This window comes from Alosa sapidissima, chromosome 6 (assembly GCF_018492685.1).
Source record: "Alosa sapidissima isolate fAloSap1 chromosome 6, fAloSap1.pri, whole genome shotgun sequence".
Taxonomy (NCBI): domain Eukaryota; kingdom Metazoa; phylum Chordata; class Actinopteri; order Clupeiformes; family Clupeidae; genus Alosa; species Alosa sapidissima.
The window spans coordinates 13,854,717-13,866,125 of NC_055962.1; the positions used below are offsets into that span (position 1 = coordinate 13,854,717).

General features: G+C 43.2%; 1 protein-coding gene across 3 annotated transcripts in view; it reads right to left on the reverse strand.

Annotated features, from left to right (window-relative positions):
- Positions 1 to 11,409, reverse strand: part of LOC121712158 (metabotropic glutamate receptor 1-like) — a 44,162-nt gene that overhangs the window by 1,164 nt on the left and 31,589 nt on the right. The window contains exons 4-9 of one of the 3 annotated variants that reach the window (XR_006032521.1): positions 9,440 to 9,686; positions 8,711 to 8,882; positions 7,956 to 8,082; positions 5,443 to 5,672; positions 4,441 to 5,183; positions 321 to 2,060 (exon numbers count right to left, since the gene is read on the reverse strand). Coding sequence is in view for 2 of the 3 variants with exons in the window: in XM_042096243.1 (XP_041952177.1) it covers positions 1,388 to 2,060; positions 4,441 to 5,183; positions 5,443 to 5,672; positions 7,956 to 8,082; positions 8,711 to 8,882; positions 9,440 to 9,686 (2,192 nt within the window). In the remaining variant the exon portion in view is untranslated. Of the gene's footprint in view, positions 1 to 192; positions 2,061 to 4,440; positions 5,184 to 5,442; positions 5,673 to 7,955; positions 8,083 to 8,710; positions 8,883 to 9,439; positions 9,687 to 11,409 lie in introns of those variants that run through there. The other 2 variants (XM_042096243.1, XM_042096245.1) reach the window with 2 other exon arrangements.

An 11,409-nucleotide genomic window follows, 5' to 3' on the forward strand; every position in this document is an offset into this window, starting at 1 on the left:
GAGCTCATGCTGAGTTGTTTCAGGTTTACAGAACGTGATTTAAACCTCGAGACATTTTGCATTTTATGACTGTTTACATGGCTTTAACCACACGTCCTTATCAGGGGCGCTATTTGTTTGCGAATTAACTAGACTAAAATAAATATTAACAGAACAGAGATTAACTATAAAAGTTTTATTTTACAGCATCAGATTGTTTTGTCTAAAACAAATCCCTGTCCAAAATGACAATGAAATGATTACTTTAATTACCTCACGTGTACTGAATAATTTAACCCCACTAAAAGACAGTAACATAAACATTTTCATAGTATAACAACTATAATAGCTTATTACATAAATGTTTCTTAATAACCTGAAAGGTTGCGTCCTAGCACTTCTATAAATCCTAATTCCGTGAACTAGTACAGATTTTTTAAATTACAGAATCAGTCAAAGTTTGATTTACTGTGCACCATCTTACCACTAGAAGCAACTAGCCCATTTAAATTCATAAATATTTCTGAAAGAAAGCACAGCTTAATTGGTTTCCGCAACTCTACTCAGCATTAAAAGCAAAAGAAAAAACTTTCACAATATTCTGAAAGACACGTTTCAAATGTATAAATATGTAACATTCTAATCATATTGTACAAACATTTATGGTACAAACTGACCATCGGTGCGGAAAAGGCGCAAGGCTGAACGGTATACAAACATCCAAAAATGCTTTTCTCTGAACAAACAGAATGGACAGAGAATACAACACTGGAATGTAACAAAAGACAGTTCTTTGAAACTTCTGTGTACTTCAATCAATGAGTCCTGATCAAACTGCAGAACATAGACTAATGATTTAACAGTACAATCAAGTCCCATTCACTGAAATACGACCAATGATAAGTGTATGGGTACAGGGTGTGCAACAGAAGAAGTGTGAGTGTAAATTGATCCCTGTTTGTGTGTGTGTGTGTGTGTGTGTGTGTGTGTGTGTGTTTGTCATCAGTATAAACTGGGTGTTTGTGTTTTGCTGTAAGGTGTAAGGCAATCAGCCCAAGCAGAGAAAAAAAGGAGGGGGGAAGGTGACCTTTGAGTTTCAAAGGTGAAGACCGCTGTAGAAGTTAAGACAGAATTCCATCATATCATTATATCTACTGTCTTTTCCACATTTCTCCTCAAGTACAGAGTTTTTCAAGTTTTTATTTCCAATGAGGTGTGTCATCCGGATCCATTCTGATTAATTCCTCAGGTCATTACAGGGACTAGACTTGGCAAGCCACCAAAAGGATATCTCAAGATAAATTATTCAGGCGAGTAGATGAATTCCATGTGTATGTATCTGCGTGTGTGTGTGCCGGTGCCCACCTTAGTGTGTGTGTGTTAATGGGTGTATAATCACTTGGGAGACTCAAAGTGTCGAGGAGCTGTGCCTACAGTTAATCTGAGTGATAGTGCCAGGGAGCAGGACTTCGGAGGAACTGAGGTCGTTTCCGTGGGAGACGGGCGACCCGGGCCTCGAGATGTCTCTGAAGGGAGACGGCGGGGTCAACAGAGTCATCTTGCTCTGGGACTCCGCCTCTTCCTCTTCAGAGAGGAAGTCCTCCATGAGGTCAAATGCCCCGCCACCATCCAGGACCCCGCCTTCATCCATGAACAGAGGCAGCTGATTGGTCAACGACGGCTCATCAGAGGTGGCCACCAACAAGTGATCCGTGGGAACATTAGTACTCAGCGTGTCCAGCGACCCCCCCTGCTGCCCGTCGTTGGTACACTCCTCCGTCTTAACGGACAAATCAGAGAGTATCCCTCCTTCCTCCCGGGCTAAACCAACCGTGTGATGAGGGTGTGATGGCGTCATCCCCTGGTCCTCCTGCGAGGTCTTGTGTTCTTGCTGGGGGTGGGAAGCGGGGGTGCGCGGGGGCGTTTGGGAGCTAGTTAGGGGTCGGATGATTGCTGTCTGGCTTGGGGGGGGCGCTGGCCTCGTCGCACACACAGACTGGCGGGGGGGCTGGGGCGTCTGCTGAGGTGTCGTCTGTGGTCTGCCACCTGAGTCAGACCAGCACATAGACTTTCCATTAGAACTACGAATGAGACAGAGACCGCGGGTTACTCTCCGACAAAGGAAGCAAACAAACAAACAAGCATCATCAACATCATGAGTATTGTCACCAACCACTATCATCATTAGTCCAATTAGGGTTATTAATGATTAATGATCATGCAACAGGCCAACTGTGTCTGACTAAATGATTGTATTAGTATTAGTAATCGAAACATTTCTTAATTTATTTAATTTCTTAAGGGCATATAAGAAATCTAATGTACCATCTAATAAAATCTGGCCTAATTTTTTAAGCCACAACAATGAATTTCACAAAACTGAATGAAACTGAACTGTGCTACAATTAACTTATATGAATTTCAATTCAATTCAATTCAATTCAATTAAATAGCACTAAGGTGAACTAAACAGAACTCTGTGTGAAAGTGAGAGCCATCTTGAAGAGAAAATCACTAGTTGAACATTTTGGTGTGCCCCTCTCAGCATACATTGAAGAGAAGGGTATGTTAGAAGTTAGTTATATAAAGGGCAGTCAGTAGCAGCCAATTGTGTTAATTTTACATATTGTTTGTGTGTGTGTGTGTATTTGTCTGAGGCCATTCGCTATTGTGTGCACATCTACTATGTACAATCTACTATATTCACTGAAATATTTAACCAAACGTCAAACAGCAAATTTGCACAGACAAGAAAAAAAAGCTTTAGAATTGAGTTTCTCAAGTCCTGGAAATATTATCAAGATGGCCTTATTTGATAATGTCAATTCCCTCCTGAAGGGCAGAGTGGAAAAATATGGAAGCATACCTGAGTATTACAGAAAAAAATGTAAGTCAAATTGAGATTTTAATTAGCTCTAGTCTCTAACCTCCTTTTTCAAGGCAGCAGCAGTGGCTATATAATCAGACCCTGATATTGTAATGTTAGTGACTTTACATTCATAATTTAACTAGACACAAACTAAGATTAGTTATCGAATCAGGTAAAAAGTAAGATACATTATTGTGTTTGGTTTACATTGGTTGATTTCCAATAGCTGTTGACTCAAGTTTTTAAAAAAGCATTGGTTAGTAATGGTTCATTAGCATTGGTTATTGAATGAACCCTCAGTAAAGTATCATTAGTGCTTTTAGAATGGCAAGTCCTCCTGTTTAATGAATTACAGGTAAAGTCATGCATTTACTGTATGTGATGTTTGGCTAGGAAAGTGACTGTTTAAATAATGTTTATAGTCATGCTTATATGCATAATGGTTTAAAGTTTCTAAATCATTAAAAAGGGTAGTAAAACCTGTCAACAATGAGCGTCCACGATTCAAGTAAATACGGTAATCCTTGTTGTAAATACGGTAATGCTTGTTGTAAATACGGTAATGCTTGTTGCAGAATTAGTATCAACATCAGTGTTATTAGTATGATCATCATGGTCAAGGCTCTGCACACATTGTCATGCACTTTTCCTATGTACAGCTTATAAAGCCTTATGAAGTGTTCAAACATCCTATGTCTCTCTCCCTGCCCTACCACTCTTAGTCCATACTGCACACTCAAATGAAATTAAATCTGCTAAAATATGTCAGGCATCTCCGGAGACAGCCAAAATAAGCCCCAGAGAACACATGCTTTGGCTTTATTGTGATTGGGTTACAAAGAGAGAAAACGCATGAAGAAAATGGAGAAGAAGCGATGTAGGAGAGAAAATAAAGGGGAGGAAAGAGGGAGAATGAGGATAGAGATAGCGAGAGAGAAAGAGAGAGAGAGAGATGAAAGAACGAGAGAAGAAGAGAGGGAGCAGAGTCTTCTTCTCTGAACACACAACTCCAGACACACTCCATTTGGCAGCAGGGAGAGAGAAACATGGCAGAGTGATGGTCAGAGATGAGACTTAAACACATATAGACACACACATACACACCCGCAGACACACACACACACACTTACATACATTCACAGTCACTCACTCCTTAAACACTCAAACATGCACGTGCATGCACACACACACACATACAGTACATACACATTGATCCCTTAAACACTCAAACATGCTCACACACTCACAACACTCATATACTCAAAACACTCACACATACACAGATACACACAAATGCATATATGCATGAACGTATGTACGCACACTTCAATGCCTCTTCAACACACATGCAGTCTTCTAACCTTATTTCCTAATTGTGAGAAGTGGTACTCTTTTTTTGGGAAGATAATAATGCATATTTGTCCATTTTCATGTGAGTATGTGTATCCTTGAGGGGTTGAAATGCATTTGAAAACAAAAGCTGACCTTTAGCAGCATTAAATGTACTGTCTGCATAAACAATATCTATCTAAGACAATGGCTAGAGCACCCTCCCAGTCAACAATTTGCTAAGGCGTCTGCCTGTCACTCACTTTCCACTCCCGGGATTGGCCGTGGTTGCCGGTGGGGCAGTGGACGAGTTGTTATTTGTCTTCTTGCGTCGGAAGATGTTGAGGATGCTGTTGTTGCGCCGGACGGCCGTCTTGCCGTCACCGACGTGCATGCGCACCACGTCCGACGTGGTGAAGGCGCTCCGAACGTTGCGCTCGGGCTTGACGATGATGATGTACATCTTGGGCGTGAACATGAAGGTCAGCGCCACGGTGACGCTCAAGCTGACGGAGAAGGAGGTGGTGATGATCTTGTAGTTGGAGCCGAAGTAGATAGGCACGAAGGCCAGCCAGATGATGCACGTGGTGTACATGGTGAACGCGATGTACTTGGCCTCGTTGAAGTTAGCCGGCACGTTGCGCGTCTTGAAGGCGTAGTAGGTGCAGCTGAGGATGAGGAGGCCGTTGTAGCCCAGTGGCGCCACCATGCTCACGGTGGACGTGTTGCAGATGAGGAAGACCTCGCTGATGGACGGGTAGGACTTGACGGGCTCCGGCGGCTCCATGATGATCAGGACCACCTCCAGGGTCAGCTGGAGGCTGATGAGCATGGAGGCGATGAACACCTGGGCCCAGGCGCTCATGAAGCGCGGCTTGCGCGTGCAGATCTTCTTCTTGCTGCCAGCCAGGATGCGGGCGATGCGGTTGGTCTTGGTGACCAGCGCCGAGTAGCACATGGCCGACGAGAGGCCCACCAAGAGACGCTGCAGGTAACATGACACCACCTGGAGGGAGAGACAAGGGTGGAAGGGTTATGATACACAAAGCAACTTATAGTGTGTGTGTGTGTGTGTGTATGTGAGGGGCGTAAGACAGACATACACACACAAACACATATTCACACACACGCACACACACAAACACACATACAGCATACACACACACATACACATACACCACACTCTCACATACACACATACCCACAGACATACATGCACACATTCATACACACGGCACACATACACATACACCACACACACACACCGTAGGCCGGGCGATGAGTGTGAAGGGGCAGATGTAGCCCAGGAAGATGCCAATGAGGATGATGTAGCAGAGCTCGCGGCTGGACGACTTGACCACGGGCGTGTCGCGGTACTGGATGAAGATGAAGGTGACGAAGAGCGTGACCAGGATCCCCAGGCACGAGAACACCACGGCCACAATGGACTCCACGGCGCTCCACTCCAGGTACATAAGAGGCAGCGGTTCACAGACTAAGGCAGAGAGAGAGAGAATTTTCAAAATCTCTTTATTACAATCTTAAAAATACATCAAGATCAACTTGACACTGTACTCAAAAAGTAAAAATGAGGAAAGTTATTAATGAAAGAAATGTGCAATCTGTAGCTTGTCATTATCAACAATACACATCACGCTGTTGTAGCACCATTTTTCCTCAAAAACATCAAGAATCTTGAAAAAAAAATGAAAATCAATCAACATACAACACCTTACAGGAATAGAAAACACCATTAAGATCAAGAGAGAGAGAGAGACGAGAAAGGGAGAGAGAGGGAGAGAGAGAGGTTTGGCAACACTGTACTCAAACAGCGCTTGAACACATGCTTTCATGCAAGCAACTTTAAATTTGAATTTGAATTTGAGAAAGATAGACAGGGAGAGATAAAAAAGAGGCAGAGAGTCAGAAAAGGAGGGAGAAAGGAGAGTGAGGGAGGACATAGAGAAGAATGGTGTAAAGGATGGATAGAGGAAGAAAGAGAGAGGAGTGGAGATAGAGAGAGAATGTGATGGTGTAATGGGGCTTTCAGATTGGAAGTGGTATGAGCTTCAGTACGATTGCCGCTGGGTAAAGCGCAAAATAGTAGTCGCCATCACACGCCAGGGTCAAAGTTCAACATTGTTGAACTCTGACCGCAGTGTACAAGAAGGCTAGCTGAGCAGCAGGCCGTTCTTGCACTGTGCAAGCTATCGGAAATAATTAAGCAATATGGCACGAGTGAGAATGGGGTTGGTAAAGGATATAGTATATTTGAATGGGGAAAGCGAACGTACACTGATAGTTGAGGTTTTTTTGAGGAGACCGCACACTCTAGCAGCTCATATGCCAATAGTTTAATACAAAAGAAACAACGTTTCGGCCATAGGTCAAAACGTTTCTTTTGGTTCGGCCATAGGCACAAGGCCGGAGAACGAGTGCCACTTGTAACCACAGCTGTGGGTATATCTTTTATCGTCATTTATCCTTAATTTTCTCACTCAAAAATTGTGACAATAATACTAAATGTGATGTAATGGAATCACTGCTCTCGTTTGAGTCTACTAGTGGTTAACAGCCTGAGTGGGGATGTCCTGGGATGTTGCCACTCTGGAACTCCCCTCGTCCAATCAGAAATGAATAAATAGTTTAACTTAACAGTTGTGTAATGGGTTTGAGAGTGCGGCGGTGCCGTTGTCCTATCCTATGTGTAAGGCGCTTTAGAGATGGGAGACAGGTTGTGGGAAAGAGAAAAAGGTAAAGAGGAGAGAGGAGACGAGACGAGACGAGAGGAGAAAAAGGACACACTTAAATGTGGAGTGAAGGACAAGGACGAGGCTGAGAGAACCAAAAGAGATGGAGTGAAAAGATAGGGCCCTGTACTCTGCTGAATCGGAATCAGAAAGAATGAGACGGACAAACCATTACCAGTGAAGGCATGCAAAGGGAAGAAATGTGACTGTCTAGACAAGCTCCACAAAATGGACACTCAGGTGGGGAGTCGGCCATTCCTTGCGTTTCTTCAGAAGGACGTCACGGATGGATGGACAAGACGGATGAATGGTTGATTAGATGACTGGCATACACACACAAGTGAAGCAGCACTCAAACAACGAGCACGGCTCAAACACTTTGACCAAGGACTCGATGCACTTCTTATCGTCTATTACTGACCAGGCTGCTCAAAGGATGACTTGATGGATGACTCGATGAATGATGGATGGATGGATGGATGGACGAGGGCCTGAACAGTGAAAAGTCATTAGCATTTGCATGGAAGGACAGACTCTTGGAGGAGTAAATAGACAGATAGAGGATGGAGATGTGTGAATGTTCAAATTGAAGGCTATTCTTTGCACTTCTCATTACATCCTCTGGTCTATGGGTTCATCAGCAGGGACGGTGGAATGACAGGACTTTATCTGTCATTTATAAGTTCATCATAATGGCAATGGAAGGACACACTAATAGATGAACAGATGAATGGATAGGTGGATGGATGGATGGATGGATGGATCATTTCATACTGAATGCCTGTTGACTGCATAGTTAAATGGCAAACAGAAGAATAGAGCGGAACATCTTATCCTCTTCACACTTCAAGGATTGATGGATGGATGGATTAATGAGTGGATGGATGCACTGTCAGATGACTGCATAGTTGAATGGCAAACATCCTCTTCACAGCTGAGTTCGTGGAAGGACAGACAGACTGATCGATGGCTGAGTGGATGGTGGGATGGTGGGATGGATATGGCCGCAGAGGGAGGGGTGCGCCTACATTGCAGGTCCTCATCTGGCCACCAGCCAAGGTCGCAGGCTCGACAGGTGAACTCGTCCTGCACGATCTCGTTGTCCTTACAGGTGGTGCAGATCCAACAGCAGCTCACCTCCCCCTTACGGATCACCTGCATGGTTGTCAGAGGTGAGAGTTCAAAGGTCACGGCAGGGTTAGGACAGACAGCTGTGTTCACACACACAAAAACACAAAATGAACCACACACACACACACACACACATACACACACACACTCACACACACACACACACACACACTCACACAAGCACACACACCAAAACAGACACGCAGAAACAATAACTGACCTTTATCTGACTCACTTCAAATTGAGCAGACCATCATTCATACTGTACACACACAAATATAAAAACAAACGCACACACACATACATATGCACACACACACACACAACAATGACCTTGAGTGATCTTGGTCTTGTTTGTGGACTACAGACCAAGTGCACACAATACACACGCAACAGATTTTAATCACACACACAAACACACTGACCTTGATCTTCCATTTTGAGCAGGGCTTGCTGAAGATGAAGCACACCATCATACACACACATAAAAACTTTTCAGCACACACACACACACACACAAACACACAACCCTTTATCACACTCATATCAAACACACACATACACACACACACACACACACAACCCTATAACACACTCATATCAAACACACACACACACACACACACGCACTCGCGCACACACACACACACACCTTGATCTGCCCTCTGGAGCAGGGCTCACTGCAGACAGAGCGCACCATCTCGCTGCGGTTCATCAGAAGCTTGTCGTCGTCCACACTCAGCATCCCCTCATGCCACATGCCCACGTTGATGTAGTCATAGCGACCAGTGTGTTCCACATACTGCAGGTTCATAATGTCATACCTAAATGCACAAACACACACACACACACACACACACAAGTAGGGAGGACAGGTGTGTGAGATATGACGCGTCACAGTTGCTAAGAGGCTGGACACACGCACACACACTCACTTTCTCCCACAATAGAGTAATGAATAGTGAAATGTAATTTTCCAACCTGTCATATCTGGTAGAGCACACACAGTATGGGGGGCTAGTTTGAGTGAGTGAATGTGTGTGTGTGTGTGTGTGTGTGTGTGTGTGTGTGTGTGTGTGTGTGTGTCTGTGTGTGTGTGTGTATGTCTGTGTGTGTGTGTGTGTGTGTGTGTGTGTGTGTGTGTGTGTGTGTGTAAAAATGCATAGTGTGTGTTCAGGGTGTGTGTACAGTCTGTGTGTAATACTGAGGGAAGGAGTGAGTGATAACGATACACACACACACACACACACACTCTCTCTGCCCACACGTATGGCAAACAACCACTTAAAATACATATTTTATTTCATATAACATATAATCACCGCTTCATACATCTCTGTCTCTCTCACACACATAGACACACACACACACACACACACACCTGCCCAACGTGTCTCCATTCTCATCAAAGTACACCTCCTCTCCCGACACCCCTGTAAAGGACGTCTTGAGTAGGTAATCCAGCAGGTAGCGTCCGTCCACAGGATCCATGGCGTCGCACAGTCCAGAACGTTCCGGGCAGAGTGCCTGCTGCATGTCGTGGAGGCCGTGGGCCATGGCGTAGATGGCGTTGATGACGAAGCCCATCTTGCTGTCCTGGACATAGTGCTCACGCAGGCTCTCGTTGCCTGCGTTCAACCAGACACAGCAGAGAAGCAAGACACTTTTTGTCAGAATCAGGATCAGAATCAGGATCAGAATCAGAATCAGAATACAGATCAGAATCAGAATCCGATCAGGATCGGGATGAAGATTAGGATCAGCTTGTATTCACCAAATACTGTATGTTCACACATACAAGACATTTGGTTCCAGTTGTTGGTGTCACTTTGGTGTACAGTAAATAGACAATGTCTGAGTGACAATAGATAGACAATAAACACATACACACATACACTATTAAATATATAATCGCCATAATCACGCTGAAGAAGGACATCTTGCCCAAAACGTGATTTTAAAAAGTTTTTAAAAAGAACTGTGAGTGCTATCCTAATGAAGTTTATATTGACGCTCAGGAGGATTTACAGTTGCACCCAGTTGAAACTATACTAAGGTGTTATTTATATACAAACAGTACACAATAAAAAAGCAAATAACATTTAAATGACAAAGTAATTGTTACAGTCTTCCCCAGAATTATAAAGAATAACAATTCTAAAACATTTCCTTCTCTTTCTACCTTACTCTCTCTCTCTCTTTCTTTCTCTCACTCTCACTCTCTCTTTCTCTGTGTAACAGCCATCCTCTGCCACTCAGACCTATTTTGTTCCATGCTGAGCCTGATTACATGTAATTCTACCTGTTACTGCAGGACCCATAATCAGTACAATATGTGGACTGCATCACAAATACTACAAAGATCAATGTTACACTTAAGACACCAAAGAAAAAACTGATCTGAAAACCACTAATAATAAACACAGGCACTAAAAAGTTCTCTGCAACTTTTATACCATTTAAGAACATAATATCTATGCAAATGAAGAATCTTAAATTCAAAACATCTTGTATTTTCCTCACTTTGGCATTTGCATATTGTGTTAATTTGAAGGTAGCCGTAGAGTAGCTACTGGTAAATAAGCAAGCTCCACGTAGGAGAAACAGACCTGCAAGAACAAAAGACCAAGACGTCAAAACTTAACACCATTCAGATGACGAGCATACAATAAGCCTGAGTCGGAGGATTGAGAGAACACTGGCATTTAGCTGTGAGATGTTGTTCAAAGTCATAGCTGAAAGTCAAAGTCATCAGAACATATTGAGATTCATAAGTACATTGCCGAGATATTGAAGCCAAAGTAATGTGGCTAGATGACTTTGAGACTGTAAGTGCTGAAATTCTCTCCTCATTAAAACTTTATTTCCTTCTTTGGCTGCTTCTACTCCCTTGAGCCCCAGGCTTTGACTATTCCAAACCTCTCTGCCATTACCGAGACATCAGTCATATTAGCAGCAGGGCAAATATTGTCACACGGAGCCATAAAATATTTTACTGATGGATTGGAAAAAGGCTAAAGAGACATTGATAGACAGATCATTAGCTAAATTGATGAATTGGCAGTCAATTATTACCACCCATGCAAAGATTCATAAAGGCAGACACTCCATCTCTCCCTCTCTGTCTCTCAATTGAATTTTCAATTCAAGAAAGCTTTATTGGCATGAACGCTTCAGTAACATTATTGCCAAAGCTCAATTACATACACATGCATTACATAGGCATATTACATACACATGAATCTCAATCTCTCTCTCTCTTTCCCTCTATCTCTCTTGCTCTTTCTCTCTTCTCTCAGATACACACACACACACAAAAATCCTACATTATTACACAAATATACATAGACA